At 47.3% G+C, this 17,260-nt stretch overlaps 1 protein-coding gene across 1 annotated transcript in view; it reads right to left on the reverse strand.

The window, feature by feature from the left end:
• The window catches only part of POLRMT (RNA polymerase mitochondrial), a 40,289-nt gene that overhangs the window by 5,620 nt on the left and 17,409 nt on the right, over positions 1 to 17,260 (reverse strand). The window contains exons 11-19 of the mRNA XM_033136742.1: positions 16,709 to 16,831; positions 15,355 to 15,477; positions 13,444 to 13,623; positions 11,507 to 11,593; positions 10,771 to 10,884; positions 7,579 to 7,631; positions 6,810 to 6,908; positions 3,133 to 3,205; positions 997 to 1,088 (exon numbers count right to left, since the gene is read on the reverse strand). Coding sequence (XP_032992633.1) covers positions 997 to 1,088; positions 3,133 to 3,205; positions 6,810 to 6,908; positions 7,579 to 7,631; positions 10,771 to 10,884; positions 11,507 to 11,593; positions 13,444 to 13,623; positions 15,355 to 15,477; positions 16,709 to 16,831 — 944 coding nt within the window. The remainder of the gene's footprint in view (positions 1 to 996; positions 1,089 to 3,132; positions 3,206 to 6,809; positions 6,909 to 7,578; positions 7,632 to 10,770; positions 10,885 to 11,506; positions 11,594 to 13,443; positions 13,624 to 15,354; positions 15,478 to 16,708; positions 16,832 to 17,260) is intronic.

Below are 17,260 nucleotides of genomic sequence, written 5' to 3' on the forward strand. Positions count from 1 at the left end.
GGGCTGCCTTTGGAGGTGACCCGGAAACTGCAACTAATCCAGAATGCGGCAGCCAGACCGGTGATTGGGACTGGCCGCCGAGACCATATAACACCGGTCCTGAAAGACCTACATTGGCTCCCAGTACGTTTCCGAGCATAATTCAAAGTGTTTGTGCTGACCTTGAAAGCCCTAAACAGCCCAGCATCCCTGAAGGAGCGTCTCCACCCCCATCGTCCAGCCCATACAGAGGTCCAGCTCCGAGGGCCTTCTGGTGGTTCCCTCCCTGCGAGAAGTGAGGTTACAGGGAACCAGGCAGAGGGCCTTCTCAGTAGTGGCACCCACCCTGTGTAACGCCCTCCCATCAGATGTCAAGAAAATAAACAACTACCTGACTTTTAGAAGACATCTGAAGGCAGCCCTGTTTAGGGAAGATTTTAATGTTTGATGTTTTATCGTGCTTTTAATAGTCTGTTAGGGGATGCCCAGAGTGGCTGGGAAGGCCTCGCCAGATGGGCGGAGTATGAATAATAAAATTATTATTATTATTATTATTATTATTATTATTATTATTATTATTATTATTGGAAATTATTCCAGCAGACAAAAATATTCCATTAAATGTAACCCGTAACACTACAAAACAAAACTGTAAGACGTACTGTAAAATGAACACTGAGAGTGGGGTATGTATGTAATAATATTTATAATTGTAATGGTAATTATAATTATTATTATTATTAAATGCCTTTCTGGGGAAGATCTTTATCCTAGCTTGCATTGGATCTGAAATATGTTCCTACAACTGAAAGCACTAATTTTTTTGGGGGGGGGGGGGGAGTTTGGTTTGTTGCAACTGCATACGAAGTTATTCTGCTGTTTTATTTTTTTTTAAAAAAAACCCTCTGAAATGGCTGCGGCGGATCTTTCGCAAAGCGGTTCGACAAACGGAAACCGATCAGGTGTTTAAATAGAATATTTGAAGAGTGGCGGGCGAAGAAGGCGACGCACACTTACGGGACGTAGGAACAGTATTTCTGCAGCATGAACTGGGAGAGTTCCTCTAGGATGGGGTGGTTGTGGAGCTGCACAAATTGTTCGCGGCACACCTGAAACGCAAGAGGGAAGGGGGGGGCAATCACCGCCGTTGTCCGAAATGCTAGGACTCGCGAAGCCAAACGACGGGAGATTCGGGGACGGTTAAAAGAAGGGCTCCTTCGTTAAACTGTGGAACTCGCTGCCGCAGGAGGCTGAGAGAACCGCCCATTTGGATGGCTTTTTAAAAAAGACAAATTCGTGGCTACGCTCTGCTTCCATGGTGGTCCCTTGGTTTCTCAAACTTAATCCGTTCCCGAAGTCCGGTTCCAAAACCAAAGCGTTCCAAAACCAAGGCGCGCTTTCCCGTAGAAAGCAATGCAGAACAGATTACCATATTTTTCGCTCCATAGGGCGCACCTCGTTTTTAGAGGAGGAAACACGGAAAAAAACATTTTTCTGGTTTTCCTCCTCTAAAAGCCCTGTTTTTCTGAGGATCAGCTAAAAGTTTTGCAGCTTTTTTTGCAAAGGGAAAAGCCCTGGTGTGTTTTTTTGTTTGTTTTTTTTTAGGATCAGCTAAAAGTTTTTCAGCTTTTTTGCAAAGGGGGAAAAGCAAAGCTCCTTTTGCAAAGGGGGAAAAGCAAAGAGGAAAAGCCCCGTTTTTATGGGGTTCAACTCACATTTCTGCAGCTTATAAAGGAAAGGGAGCCTTTCCTACAGTTTCCAGACAGATAATCTAATCAGCCAGTCCCATGTCACTGGGGAAACAAACAACCTCCCTCTGCAGCACATTCAACAAAGGAGGGCGGGGCTGAAAGGGAGCCAGGACTCTTATCTCTCTGCCGATCTCTTGCTGATCAGCTGCTGAGCAAGGTCCTTTAAACACCCCATTTTCTCTTTGTAAAATTAAAAGCACGATCTGGTTTGGCCCCTGGGCAATTCAGCTCCAGGGACCACCATTCACTCCATAAGACGCACAGATATTTCCCCTTCATTTTTAGGAGGAAAAAAGTGTGTCTTATGGAGCGAAAACTATGGTAATCCGTTCCAAACTTTTAAAAACGACCCCTAGAACAGCAATTTCACATGAATTTTACTAACTAACGACGGGCCATCGACTCCTAAAAATGAAAGCAATAATCAACGTACTGCGGTCACACAATCAATCGACCAGCAGCTGAACTGGGTTCCGCGCAGTCACACACAATAAAAGAGCCGCAAAAACGTGTTACGCAAAATAAATAGCGAAAACAGACAGACCTCGGCGGTAACACTCAAACCGGAAGCGCAACACTCAAAACGGAGCGCGTTCGGCTTCCGGGAAAAGGTTCGCAAACCGGAACGCTTACTTCCGGGTTTGCAGTGTTTGGGTTCCAAGTTGTTTGAGCACCGAGGCGTTTTGAGAACCGAGGTGCCACTGTGTTTTTTGTGTGTGAATACCAGTTGCTGAAAACCACGGGAGGGGAGAAGGCTCTTGTGTTCAGTTCCTGCTTGCGGGGTTCCCATCGGGGGGGGGATGTGGGTGCCCCCCCAAAAAAATAAACAGGATGCTGCTGGCTTCAAGTTACAAGGCAGGAGATACCGACTCGACATTGGGAAGAACTTTCTGATAGTGAGAGCTGTTGGGAGATTCCCTTGTGGGGGTGGGGTGGGGGGTGGATTCTCCTTCCTTAGAGGTTTTGAAGCAGAAGTTTCATAGACCTGGAAGCCAACCCCCTACAATGCAGGAATAAGCAGCTGGATCCAACCCACTACCTTGCGATTATCACCAAGTGAGCCAGCAGCCTAGTTTACCGGCTACCCGCCATAGATGCACAAGCTGAGATTCCTGCCATGCAGGGGATTGGACCAGATGACCCTGGGGGGGGGACCCCCTTCCGACTCCACCATTCTACGATTCCGTGACTAGGTGGGCCCCCCCGCTGGCCTGATCCAGCGGGAGCTCTCCTTACATTCCTATCCTCATTGGTTACTTGCCAGGGTTAAACGCCACGTTTTTTTCCTGACGAAGGGGGCTCTTCAGATAAGCCGGCCAGAAACCCCCGGCCAGCTTCTGCCGTGGGTCAGGGCTGAGGATCTGGGGGTGGGCGAGGGGGGGGCGGGGGAAGACCGGCTTACCCGATTCATGACGTCGACTGTGAGCGCGTGAGTCCAGTAGCAATCGTGCACAGAGACAAACGTCAGCCCCTCCCTAGGAGAGACACAAAAAAAGTCAAGATCTCTGTCGCTTCTACTAACCCACGACGCACAACGGCTGAGGTCGAGGCTTAATAATAATAATAATAATAATAATTTATTATTTATACCCCGCCCATCTGGCTGGGTCTCCCCGGCCACTCCGGGCGGCCTCCAACAAATACTAAAATACAATACAAAGTCACAAATTAAAAACTTCCCTAAACAGGGCTGCCTTCAGGTATTTTCTAAATGACAGGTAGTTGTTCATCTCTCTGACCCCTGATGGGAGGGCGTTCCACAGGGCGGGTGCCACTACCGAAAAGGCCCCCTGTCTGTCTTTCCTGTTCGGACAAGCCCACCCAGGCGCCGAGATATACCAATGGTGAAATGCACATATTTTTTTTTGTACACAGCGGTACCTTGGTAAAGCCTTTCCCTGCCTGAGGGCCGCATTCACTTCGAGGCAGGTTTCTGGGGGGGCCGCATAATACCGGTGGGGTGGGGCCGGAGGCCAAAATAGGCGGAGCAATGAATGTTAAGTCGTGGCTTGGGATGAGAAAATCCACCCCACCCCACCCCACCCCCGGATTATTTAATTATTTAAATAAATATAATTTTTTTAAAAAGAAAAGAAGGAAGCCAGAAAAAGAGGAACAGGCAGTCAGGCAAGTGAAAACCCGTCTGCTCCCTGACCCCGTCTTCCAGAACCACGGTCTCCCAGAACCAGGACACCTAGAAAATTCAGGTTAGGAGAGACTCCATGCCTGCAGAGGCACTGCCAACCAGTGCAGGCACTGCTGGTCTAGATGGGAGCAGTGGCTTAACACTGAGTAAGGCAGTTTCCGACTCCCTCTCCAGCCTCCTAAAAGGAAAAAAACCGTTCTCCAAAACAGAAACGGATTGGGGGGGGCGCGAAGGAGGGCCGACCCCTCCCTGTGGTCAAGAGCTCCGTTCCAATCTAATCCCCGGGCCGGGAGCGCCACCCAGTGGCGTTAAGAGCAAAGAGCAAGAAAAGGAGCGGCTCTGAGCTAGTTTTACTTCCCTAAAAGCCGTGCCCGGTGTATGCTGACGGGCTTCGCAAGTTGGATTATTTAACTGACAGCCCGGGGACGCCCCAATACCGCCCCAAAACCCTTGGGCCGGATCAGGGCCACGCGCCTTTCTCGTGCTTCGAATCCGGCGGCTCGGGTCCCGCCCTCCGGAGCGGCAGGAAACAAGGGACAGCTCCGTCGGGAACAGCGTGAGGCGCTCAACCTCGGGGTTGTGAGTTCGAGTCCTGCGCTGGGCCCAAAGATTCCTGCACCGCACGGGGTTGGGATAGGTAACGCTTGGGTCCCTTCCAACCTTAGCTTTCTAAGATTCTAAAAAAGCCAGCTGGTTGTGCCTTCCTTGTGGCAACAGCCCTTCAGGTACCGGAAAAGGGGCTCTCTCGTGTCAGCTCTCGGTAACTAAACATCACAGAATCGTAGCTAGAAAGGACCCTGAGGTTCATCTTAGTCCAACCCCCTGCAACAAAGAACCCCAATTATTCTTCAACATCAACTTCGTACCCCTGACCATTAGGTCCAGTCGCGGACGACTCTGGGGTTGCGGCGCTCATCTCGCTTTACTGGCCGAGGGAGCCGGCGTCCAGCTTCCGGGTCACGTGGCCAGCATGACTAAGCCGCTTCTGGCGAACCAGAGCAGCGCACAGAAACGCCGTTTACCTTCCCGCCGGAGCGGTGCCTATTTATCTACTTGCACTTTGACATGCTTTCGAACTGCTAGGTGGGCAGGAGCTGGGACCGAGCAATGGGAGCTCACCCCGTCATTGCGGGGGTTCGAACCGCCGACCTTCTGATCGGCAAGCCCTAGGCTCTGTGGTTTAACGCACAGCGCCACCCGCGTCCCTCGCCTCAGAATGTAACCCCCATGTAAATTGGGAGATGGAAGAAAAACAATCCCGACCAGGGCAGAATGGCAAACCAAGTTGAGATAGACTATGCTGAAAGGGCAAAATTAACTGGGAAGCTCAAGGAACCAAGAGGATAAGAACTTTTTTTAAAAAAAATGGGGGAAATGACCAAAGATGAAGGTATTGTAATATGGATAATAGAATTTGGGATTTAAGGGAAAGCGGATGAATGATGGAATTTAAGAAAACTAAAGTAGAGAATGAAGGAAGTCAGAAAACTCGGCGGAGTTTAGGTATCATTGTAAAAATTGTATCCGACAAATGTGTGTTAAGTTTTGTTTATTCTTGGAAAATAAAAAATATATTTGCAAAAAAAAAAAAATGGGGGAAATTTTATAATTTATTTAGGAGACCCACTGTAAGCAGGTGAAAACATTAGCAGGATTTTAACCACACTTGTAAAGTAACAAAAACTACGGACAGCTTGGATGGATAAAAAAATGTGGATAACGGACTGATGTAATATTGGCATTAGGACCCATGGAAGGGGGAAGTCCTGAGATTCAGAGCAATCTCTTCATACGGATTTTTAATAGACTTTGTTATAACTTCATATTTCCTGAAATCAAATAAAAATGACCAAACAAGTAATAAACTGGGAGATGCCTGTAGCATGATAAGCAAACTACGACAACAAATTCGTCAGAACTGAGTTATTAGAAGGTAGAAGCAAATTTTTGACAAAAATGTATGAATTGTTGCTGGAATGGTATACAAAAGATGAGTTAACGAAAGAAGTGATGATAAAATGGGCAATGGACTTTGGGCACAATATTGAGTAAGATGCATGGACAAAACTATGGAATGAGAGTTTGAAATTTACTGCATGTGTAACTTTGAAAGAGAATGTTTATAAGATGATGTACAGATGGTATTTGACTCCAGTGAAATTGTCGAAAATGTATAGAATGCATGATAAATTGTGTTGGAAATGCAGACAAGAGGAAGGGGACTTTTATCACATGTGGTGGACTTGTAATAAGGTCAAGGCGTTTTGGGAATCAATTTACAACGAATTTAAGAAAATGTTTAAATATACTTTTCCGAAGAAGCCTGAGGCCTTTTTGTTGGGTTTGATGGGAGAAGAAATAGCTAAGAATTACAAAAAATTGTTCATGTATGCGACAACTGCAGCAAGAATACTGTTTGCCCAAAAGTGGAAATTACAGGAATTACCAACGATTGACGACTGGCAGACGAAGATGGTGGAATATGCTGAACTTGCAAAACTGACCGGCAGGGTCAGAAACCAGGATGACTCGAGGTTTCGAAGAGACTGGAGTAAATTTGTGGAATACTTAAGATTGAACCGAGGAAGTTTAAAAACACTAGTAGGATTGGAATAAACCTTTGACATAGTTTAATATGGAAGCGGTAAAAACTGTGCGATGAGAATGGACTAGAAAACCTGCAGACGAGAGGGAGGGGAGTCGTAGCTCGGCAGAGCATTGATTTGTGTAATTTGTGTGTAGATGTTAAATTGGCTGTAATTTGACATATTTGGAAAATAATAAAAAATTATTTGAAAAAAAAAATTCATCAGAATAATTAATACAACTTTGGCGCTGCGGAAAGTTGCTGTCGCCCCGTTGGCCGCTAACGACGTTCGAGGAAAGGTAAGCGCCCCGAAAGCGTCTCAGAATACAAAAAAATAACCCCTTACCTGTGACAGTGCAAAGCTGTCAGCATCATGTGTGTGGAGTCCAGGGAATGGATGAAGTTCGGAGGGAAAGCGTTTTTCTGCTTCACCGTGTCGGGCTTCCTGCGGGGAAGTCGAAGCAAGAGAGGGTGTTTTAGGAGGAGGGCACAGCTGCTCTCGCACTCGGTTCCCGCTTGCGAGCTTCCTGCGGACGCCCTGGGCAATTTCTGGCGCTGCACAACGTTCGGCTATCTACAGGCGAAACTCGAAAAATTAGAATTATCGTGGAAAGGTTCGTTTCTTTCAGTAATTCAACTTAAAAGGTGAAACTGATATATGAGATAGACTCGTGACATGCAAAGCGAGATATGTGTCAAGCCTTTATTTGTTATAATTGCGATGATCGTGGCGTACAGCTGATGAGAACCCCAAATTAACAATCTCAACTTTGGGGTTTTCATCAGCTGTGCGCCGTAATCATCACAATTATAACAAGCAAAGGCTTGACATATCTCGCTTTGCATGTCATGAGTCTATCTCGTATATTAAACTCCAGTCGCTAATGAAAACAATTGCTTACATAAATGGACTTTTCCACGATATTCTAATTTTTTCGAGTTTCACCTGTAGCATCTCCATCTGGTACGCAGGCTGAGACCCTCCCTCCCCGCAGACTGTCTCGCCAGAGGGGTGCATGCTCTGGTTATCTCCCGCTTGGACTACTGCCATGCGCTCTACGTGGGGCACGATTCACCTAACCCCCCCCCCAAAACCACCACGATGAGATACTCACTGGGTGACGTCGTGTCGCGACTTGAGATAGACCGACTGCATGGTGCTGTTAACCTTGGGGAAAGGAGCGGGGGGGAGACAAATAAGTACAGGTTGGTGTTCGCCGGAGAATGCATCGGCTTCGCAAGGAGAGGAAGGAAATTGGAGCACCCTTGGGTCTCATCTCACATTTGGGGAGACAGCAGGGGTTCAGAGTGGTTCAAGACCCTGTGAAGTCCACTGGGCAAATCTGGGGCCATCTTCTAATCCAGAATGCGGCAGCTAGACTGGTGACTGGGAGCGGCCGCCGAGACCCCATAACACCGGTCCTGAAAGCCCTACAGTGGCCCCCTGTCCGTTTCCGAGCACAATTCAAAGTTTTGGTGCTGGCCTTGAAAGCCCTAAACGGCCCGGTATACCTGAAGGAGCGTCTCCACCCCCATCGTCCAGCCCGGACACTGAGGTCCAGCTCCGAGGGCCTTCTGGCGGTTCCCTCCCTGCGAGAAGCGAGGTTGCAGGGAACCAGGCAGAGAGCCTTCTCGGTGGTGGCTCCCGTCCTGTGGAACGCCCTCCCACCAGATGTCAAGGAAATAAACAACTACCTGACTTTTAGAAGACGTCTGAAGGCAGCCCTGTTTAGGGAAGTCCCTAATGTATGCTGTTTTATCGTGTTTTCAATATTCTGTTTGGAGCCACCCAGAGTGGCTGGGGAGTCCCGGTGATGGGCGGGGGTATAAATTATTATTATTATTATTATTATTGTTGTTGTTGTTGTTGTTGTTGTTGTTGTTGTTATTCCCTTGGACTAGCCTACCCTGCAGGGACGTCGTCCAAATAACATGTGTCGCAGAGAGCCATGCCTGCCACAACTCTGAGGTCAGGCAGGCAGGGCTGCAACTAATGAATGAAGCTTTCTCGATTATTATTACTGTATTATTATTATTATTATTAAAAATGAAAAGCTTCTGTATCCGGCGTCAAGTCCTACTCAAGAGTAGAACCACTGAAGCTTCTTAGGCACGACACGCATTTCAACGAGGCGGCTCTAAGCAGGGCTTAGAGGGCTTCTTAAAATCAGAAGCAGATAATTTTACTCCTCGGAGGAGGGATCATTAAAACCACATTTATTTCTTCATATTTGGGGGGGGGGGAGTTCAGTGCGCTCTGCCTTCCCCAGGCGGACCCATCGGCGAGGGCGGCGATCGGCTAGTTATTCCTGGCAAATGTCACCTTGACTCTTCCACACACACCCCTTCTGTGGACTCACTCCCTTCTGCTTGCTGAGTCATGCTTTGCCACTGCAAAAAGCTGAGTCACTGCCCTGCTGCCTGTCCTCAGGCAGGAGACTTGATTTGCAAAGCAGCCCTTTTAAAATGTGGGGTGTTTTTTTTTCCCACGCGTGGGGAGCGGGAGGTTATTGGGTTGTTGTTTTTTATTTGGATTATCATTCAGTCAGTCTCTTTTATTACGGCAAAAGCCAGCAGTACATAAAAATCATAAATCCAAACAGAGAAAAATCGGCAACGACATCACCAGAGATAAAGCAATTACACAAAGGAACTTTACAATGTGTTGTTGAATAAAAGAGATTTACGCTTCTCAATAGCTAAAGTGCAGAATGTGGATTATATTCGGATTATGTGTTTTGGTGGTTTTATATTTTGATTTTATTCTGTGAACTGCCCTGAAACCTCAGTGCATAGCGCGGCATATAAATTCAACAAATGAATAATAATAATAATAATAATAATTCTGCTTCTGCGCATGGGCAAAGCTCCCATCGCCCCAGCCAACAACGCCTCTCTTCCCCTCCCCAATCGCACGATTCAAATCCTAACCCACAAGCTTTAACAAACACACACAAACACACTTCCCTATTCTGAGAGGGAGGGAAGTGTTTTAGTGCGTGTTCATTTGCATTCGTGAGAGAGAAACAGTGCGACTTACTTGTGCGAGGCAGACAGCGCTTGCCCATGTGTGTGAGAGAGAGCATGTGTTCGAGCGTAGGAAAGAGTGTGTCTTTTGTGTGTGTGTGTGTGTGTGTGTGTGTGTGTGTGTGTGTGTCTGGCAGTGTCCATCTGCGTGTGAATGCACCCTCTCCCTCTCACGCACAAAGGCACACACACACTTATCTGTGTGTGAGAGAGCTCGTGCGTCTGTTTGGCAGGGAAAGCTCCCTCAAACACACACAAAAGTAGACACAAACTCTCTCTAACACACAGCGAGACAAACCGTCTATTTCCACGTGAGAGCCTAGGACTTGCTGATCAGAAGGTCGGCGGTTCGAATCCCTGCCACGGGGTGAGCTCCCGTTGCTCGGTCCCTGCTCCTGCCAACCTAGCAGTTCGAAAGTACGTCAAAGTGCAAGTAGATAAATAGGTACCGCTCTGGCGGGAAGGTCAACGGCGTTTCCGTGCGCTGATCTGCTTTCGCCAAAAGCGGCTCAGTCATGCAGGCCACATGACCCAGAAAAACTGTCTTCGGACAAACGCCAGCTCCCTCGGCTAGTAAAGCGAGATGAGCACTGCAACCCCAGAGTCGTCCGCGACTGGACCTTAAGGTCAGGGGTACCTTTTACCTTTAAAGGCAGGTTTGTACATTTGTGAATGGCATGGAGGGACCGCTTTGCTCTCAAGGGCTCAGATACAGGTGGGTAGCCGTGTTGGTCTGCCATAGTCGAAACAAAATAGAAAATTCCTTCCAGTAGCACCTTAGAGACCAACTGAGTTTGTTCTTGGTATGAGCTTTCGTGTGCATGCACACTTCTTCAGATGTTTAGGGCTCAGATGTTTAGGGGGGAAAAGGTAAAGGACCCCTGGACGGTTAAGTCCAGTCAAAGGCAACAATGGGGTTGCAGCTCTCATCTCGCTTTCAGGCCAAGGGAGCCGGCGTTTGTCCGCAGAGTTTTCCGGGTCACGTGGCCAACAGGACTAAACTACTTCTGGTGCAACGGGATACCGTGACGGAAACCAGAGCAGCGCACGGAAACGCCGTTTACCTTCCCGCCGGAGCGGTACCTATTTATCTACTTGCACTTTGACGTGCTTTCAAACTGCTAGGTGGGCAGGAGCAGGGACCGAGCAACGGGAGCTCACCCCGTCATTGCGGGGATTCGAACCGCCGACCTTCTGACCGGCAAGCCCAAGAGGCTCAGTGGTTTAGACCACAGCGCCACCCACATCCCAAGCGCCCGGATGTTAACGGCTTGGCTTACCAGCGTGGTCTTCGAACGATGGTACGGCTGGACGATGGGCAGCCCCAGCGGGGTCACCCACTCCACCGTCCGGCCAGACTTGGCAATGCACCGGGCGCTTTCGGTCAGCCAGCCCTGCGGGGGGGGGGAGAAAGGCAGTGAGCAATGCAGATAGAATGAATGAACATGTATGATTTGTTTTGTTCAATTTTCTTTTTGATGTATTATGGTTTTGTGTGTGTGTGATGTTTGTTTTGTTGTGCATTGTTTTTAATGTATGAATGTTATAATTCTCAATAAAGTTTATTTTAAAATAAAATAAAATAAAATAATGATTTATTATTCCTACCCCACCCTTCTGGCTGGGTTTCCCCAGCCACTCTGGCGGCTCCCAACAGAACATTAAGAAGAAGAAGAAGAAGAAGAAGAAGAAGAAGAAGAAGAAGAAGAGGAGGAGGAGGAGGAGGAGGAGGAGGAGGAGTTTGGATTTGATATCCGCTTTATCACTACCCGAAGGAGTTTCAAAGTGGCTAACAATCTCCTTTTGCCTTCCTCCCCCCACAACAAACACTCTGTGGGGTGAGTGGGGCTGAGAGACTTCAGAGAAGTGTGACTAGCCCAAGGTCACCCAGCAGCTGCATGTGGAGGAGCGGGGAAGCGAACCCGGTTCACCAGATTACAAGTCCACTGCTCTTAACCACTACACCACACCGGCTCTCCCTGAAGCGTTTGCAAATAAATGAGGCCCAGGGGTTACCTGGATTTCTCGAGTTCCTGAGAACATCTCCTTGAGGCTGTTGAAGACCTGCTGCACGAGGTAATGGGAGGCTTCCCAAACGTATTCCTGGGTGGAGGGAATGCAAAATGGGTATATATAAGAGGCAGAAATGGGGGAATCTCACGACCCTTTCGCCCCTCACCTCTTTTGCTAGGACTGGTTCTCAAACTTCCTTCTCTGCGTCGCACTTTCGCAATGAAAAATAAAATTCCTCCGATTATTTTAAATAGAAAGGTTGGAAAACGAAAAGAATCAACTCCCAGCTGTGCTTGGTTTGTAACAAAGAACGCACTGGCTTTATCGCATGACCGCGGGAACGTGCAGAACGCATGAGACGATGCAGCTGCGTGAGAACACGAATCAATCCCAAAATATAAACGTTTATATAATACAAGGTCTGACCTGGACGTTCGGTGAATGGTCACCGAAATGGGACAGCGAGAAATATCAGAACATACAATCGGCATCGGAAACCCACGAAGCGCTCACAATTGTGCAAGATGAAGCCAGAACTTGAAAGACAGTGTGTACGAGCGGTTTAAGCGTTTCCGCAAAGGGCGGCAAACCATCGAAGATGACCAGACCATCGGCAAGCAGAACGGCGGCCAATGTCGACAGAGTCTGCGAGTTATTGACGCGGGATCGCCGTTTTTCCGTCCGAATGCTGGCGGAAGAATTGCATATTCCACGCGAAATCGTTCCCGAGGTTACAGAGTTGTCCCGCCCTCCGTATTCTACCGATCTGGCCCCACCGGATTACTTTCCTTTTTCCAAAACTGAAATCTGCGCAGAAAGGGCGCAGGTTTTTCCAACGTTTCACACGTCGAAGCCACTGTGACGAGGGAACTGAAAGCAGTACGGAAAGAGGACTTCTCCAGAAGTTTCCAACAGTTCTACGAACGTTGCCAATGGTGCATTGCGTCAGAGGGGGCCTACTTTGAAAGCATGTATGTTCGAATATTTCTCGCTGTCCTATTTCTGTGACCGTTCGCCGAACTTTCCGGTCACACCTTATAGAATAATAATAATACAGGTGAAACTCGAAAAATTAGAATATCGTGGAAAGGTTCGTTTCTTTCAGTAATTCAACTTAAAATGTGAAACTAATACATGAGATAGACTCATGACATGCAAAGCGAGATATGTGTCAAGCCTTTGTTTGTTATAATTGTGATGATTATGGCGTACAGCTGATGAGAACCCCAAATTAACAATCTCAACTTTGGGGTTCTCATCAGCTGTGCACGCCATAATCATCACAATTATAACAAGCAAAGGCTTGACGTATCTCGCTTTGCATGTCATGAGTCTATCTCGTATATTAAACTCCAGTAGCTAATGAAAACAACTGTTAACATAAATGGACTTTTCCACGATATTCTAATTTTTTGAGTTTCATCTGTATAATATAACGTTGATTGTCCTCGACTCTTCCCGCTGCATTTGCCATCCTCTCCTGACGCAGCCTTTGGGTACCACTGCGCTAGACAGAAGAAGGAGAATCATAGAATCATAGAGTTGGAAGAGACCCCAAGGGCCATCTAGTCCAACCCCCTGCCAAGCAGGAAACACCATCAAATCATTCCTGACAGATGGCTGTCAAGCCTCCGCTTAAAGACCTCCAAAGAAGGAGACTCCATCACACTCCTTGGCAGCAAATCCCACTGTCCAACAGCTCTCACTGTCAGGAACTTTCTTCCTAATGTTTAGGTGGAATCTTCTTTCTTGTAGTTTGAATCCATTGCCCCGTGTCCGCTTCTCTGGAGCAGCAGAAAACAACCTTTCTCCCTCCTCTATATGACATCCTTTTATATATTTGAACATGGCTATCATATCACCCCTTAACCTTCTCTTCTCCAGGCTAAACATACCCAGCTCCCTAAGCCGTCCCTAAGAGAGAGAGAGAGAGAGAGGACCTGGGGGAATTCGTCGATCTCCTTGAGGCGCTTCTCGATTTGGAGACGCCCTCCGTAGCGGGTGACCCCGTACACAACCGTCATCACCGTCTGTTTCACCACTTTGCGGCCGATGAAACCATCCAGGACCTGGGCGATTTTCACGCCTTGCTCGGCGTCCCGCTTCCGGTACACTTCCACCTGCAAGCGAGGAGGGGAAGGGGCAAAAGACCAAGTGCATTTTAGTACATTTATGGTATTCACTGCCCTAACCTTCCCGGGGGCCAGCTGCGGCACAGCCACACGGTGTTGAAAATAGCATGGCAAACAACTTGCAACCACAGCCTAACTTCTGCTCTGCTGAATCGTAGAATCGTGTACTCCAGCAGCTAATGAAAACAGTTGCTTACATAAATGGACTTTTCCACGATATTCTAATTTTTCGAGTTTCACCTGCATGTAAGCAATTGTTTTCATTAGCTACTGGAGTACACGATTCTTTTTTATTTTATTTTATTAAGAATTTATTGGGTTTTAACAATAAAAGTACACAAAAAAACAAATACAAACACTACATAAACTACACAAAATAAACACAAACAAAACAATTATTTACTTATCCTGATCTTCTTTATAATCCTAAGCTTGGGACTTCCTCACATCCCTTCTTTTGCGTTCATTTCTAATCTTCTTCTTTTTTTAAATTTAGAAACTTATCTTTATTTCTTTCCAAAACAGTACAATGTAAAAAGACGTAATCATAATAAAAAGTAATTTACATAGCCGATGAATACAGTGTACATTTCAATTATCTCCTCTTCCCTTCCCTCCCCCCCTGGTTTCCCTCCCCCCCCCCGTTACTTCTCAGCATACCCATCACTGCGTTTATATCATTCCTTCTTCTATCCGCATGTCCTTATATCTAATCATATTCCCTTTTATCTCAATTGTTTGGGCCTTTACCATTCTGCCAGGAGATCGGCTTCTTCAACGTATAATTTAAACAAAATAGAAAATTCTTTCCAGTAGCACCTTAGAGACCAACTGAGTTTGTTCTTGGTATGAGCTTTCGTGTGCATGCACACTTCTTCAGATACACTGAAACAGAAGTCACCAGACCCTTAAATATAGTGAGGGAGTGGGGAGGGGTATTACTCAGAAGGGTGGTGGGAATGGGTGATCAGCTGATAGGTGTGGAAAACCTGTTGACGACTCTTAACGGCTGCAATTAGTCTTGCAGGGAAAGGCAAGGGGTGAGATGGCTAAAGATAGCTTTGTGATGTATAATGAGCTAAGAATCCAATGTCTTTGTTCAGACCAGGTATAATTTAAAATAATCCTTAAGTAATTTCCAATTCCTCTCTCTTTCTAATTCACTTATTCCTTTTATTTCCTCATATTTTAATGCCAGATTATAGTATGTTAGCATTTCTAATCTTCTTTAGTAACTTTGTAACATTGTAAAATCTACTTTCTTACATCTAATCTTAATTTAACTGGAGTACACGATTCTACGACTCTACGACATGCAAAGCGAGATATGTCAAGCCTTTGCTTGTTATAATTGTGATGGTTATGGCGCGCAGCTGATGAAAACCCCAAAGTTGAAATTGTTAATTTGGCGTTCCCATCAGCTGTACGCCATAATCATCACAATTATAACAAATAAAGGCTTGACACATAACTCGCTTTGCATGTCACGAGTCTATCTCATATACTAGTTTCACCTTTTAAGTTGAATTACTGAAAGAAGTGAACCTTTCCACTACATTCTAATTTTTCGAGTTTCACCTGTAGAATAGCATTCACCTTTTTTTGCTGTTGCATCACATTGTTGAAGAGGCAAAGGCCTCCTTCACGCAGCATATAGTTAAATAATGGAACTCGAAAGGTTTTTCCGCAGTGGGAGCACCCGGGGGCCCAAGCGCTTACCTGCTGAGCCACTCCGCTGTAGACATCCTGCGGAACGTTGCAAGGGGAAAGGTTCACCGAGGTGGCGCCCACCACGTCCCGCCCGAGCGCCGCGTAGTGCTGCAGCCCGTTGCAGGAGCCGTCCTGGGGAGGAGGGAAAGACGCAAAGGGAATCAGACGGCAGCAGTGGGGATTAAAATAAAACGGGTGGGTGGGTCGAAAGGAACCGTGCTGGATCAAACTGATTCATGTGCGGGTAGCTCAGACTTCACTTTCTTGGGTTCCATGATCACTGCAGATGGTGACAGCAGTCACGAAATTAGAAGACGCCTGCTTCTTGGGAGAAAAGCAATGACAAACCTAGACAGCATCTTAAAAAGCAGAGACATCACCCTGCCGACAAAGGTCCGTATAGTTAAAGCTATGGTTTTCCCAGTAGTAATGTATGGAAGTGAGAGCTGGACCATCAAGAAGGCTGATCGCCGAAGAATTGATGCTTTTGAATTCTGGTGCTGGAGGAGACTCTTGAGAGTCCTATGGACTGCAAGAAGATCAAACCTATCCATTCTCAAGGAAATCGGCCCTGAGTGCTCACTGGAAGGATAGATCCTGAAGTTGAGGCTCCAGGACTTTGGCCACTTCATGAGAAGAGAAGACTCCCTAGAAAAGACCCTGATGTTGGGAAAGATGGAGGGCGCAAGGAGAAGGGGACGACAGAGGATGAGATGGTGGGACAGTGTTCTTGAAGCTACTAACATGAGTTTGGCCAAACTGCGAGAGGCAGTGAAGGATAGGCGTGCCTGGCGTGCTCTGGTCCATGGGGTCACAAAGAGTCGGACACAACTGAACGACTAAACAACAACAACAAAGCTCAGACTTCAGGCAACAGCTCCCCCCACTTTGCATGTTCCTGGTCCTCAGCGGTTAAGAATTGCAGGTAGACTGCCCCTGGCTCTGGAGGTTCCACTTTTCTATCATAAAACATACGTCAGGAAGAGGAGCCCTGCTAGATATATCTCTGTCCAAGATTGATTTGAGACTGCCTGAATATTCTTTGAGTTTGCATTAATTTGGGTTACAGCACATGTCACATTGAGATGCAGTCGCACCTCAGAAGTTGAACGGAATCCGTTCCGGAAGGCCGTTCGACTTCCAAAACATTTGGAAACCAAGGCGCGGCTTCCGATTGGCTGCAGGAAGCTCCTGCAGGTGATCGGAAGCCGCGGAAGCTGCGTCGGATGTTCGGGTTCCAAAGAACATTCGCAAACCGGAACACTCACTTCCAGGTTTGCAGCGTTTGAGAGCCAAAAGGTTTTGACTTGCAAGGCATTCAGGATCTCAAGGTACGACGGCGGCCCCATCTCCAAATACGTACCTGGTGGACAGGGAAATGGGAGACGTACTCGGCAGGATTCGGGGCTCTGGCGGCCTTGGCGATCTCCATGCAACAAGCCAAAGCCTGCCACGGCTCGTCCGTGCTCATCCACCACTTCCGGCCCTGGGAAGGGTAAGGGAGAAAAGGGTTAAACCGACCGGGAGATTAACGCAGGACTAGAAACTTAAGAAAAATTCTGCACAGCGGTGTGGAGGGTTGTTGTGAGGGTGGAATGGGGAGGGGAAGAACCACGTACACTCCTCGGGAGATAAAACGTGGTGCAGGAAGTGAGGAAGGGGATGCCGGGGTGGGAGTGGGATGGGGGGAGCCCTGTTCTAGCGCCCGTTAATTTAACGGGCTTAATGTCTAACTAGTTTTAAATAAAAGGACACATTCTACTCCTGTAAAAACACGCTGATTCCCGGACCCTCCGCGGGCCAGATTGAGAAGGCGATTGGGGCACACCCAGCCCCCGGGCCTTAGTTTGCCCACTCTCGCCTTTCAAGACCTCGTTTTAGGGGTACAGCCTACAATCAGGGGTGACCTATATCA

This window comes from Lacerta agilis, chromosome 18 (assembly GCF_009819535.1).
Source record: "Lacerta agilis isolate rLacAgi1 chromosome 18, rLacAgi1.pri, whole genome shotgun sequence".
Classification (NCBI taxonomy): Eukaryota; Metazoa; Chordata; class Lepidosauria; order Squamata; family Lacertidae; genus Lacerta; species Lacerta agilis.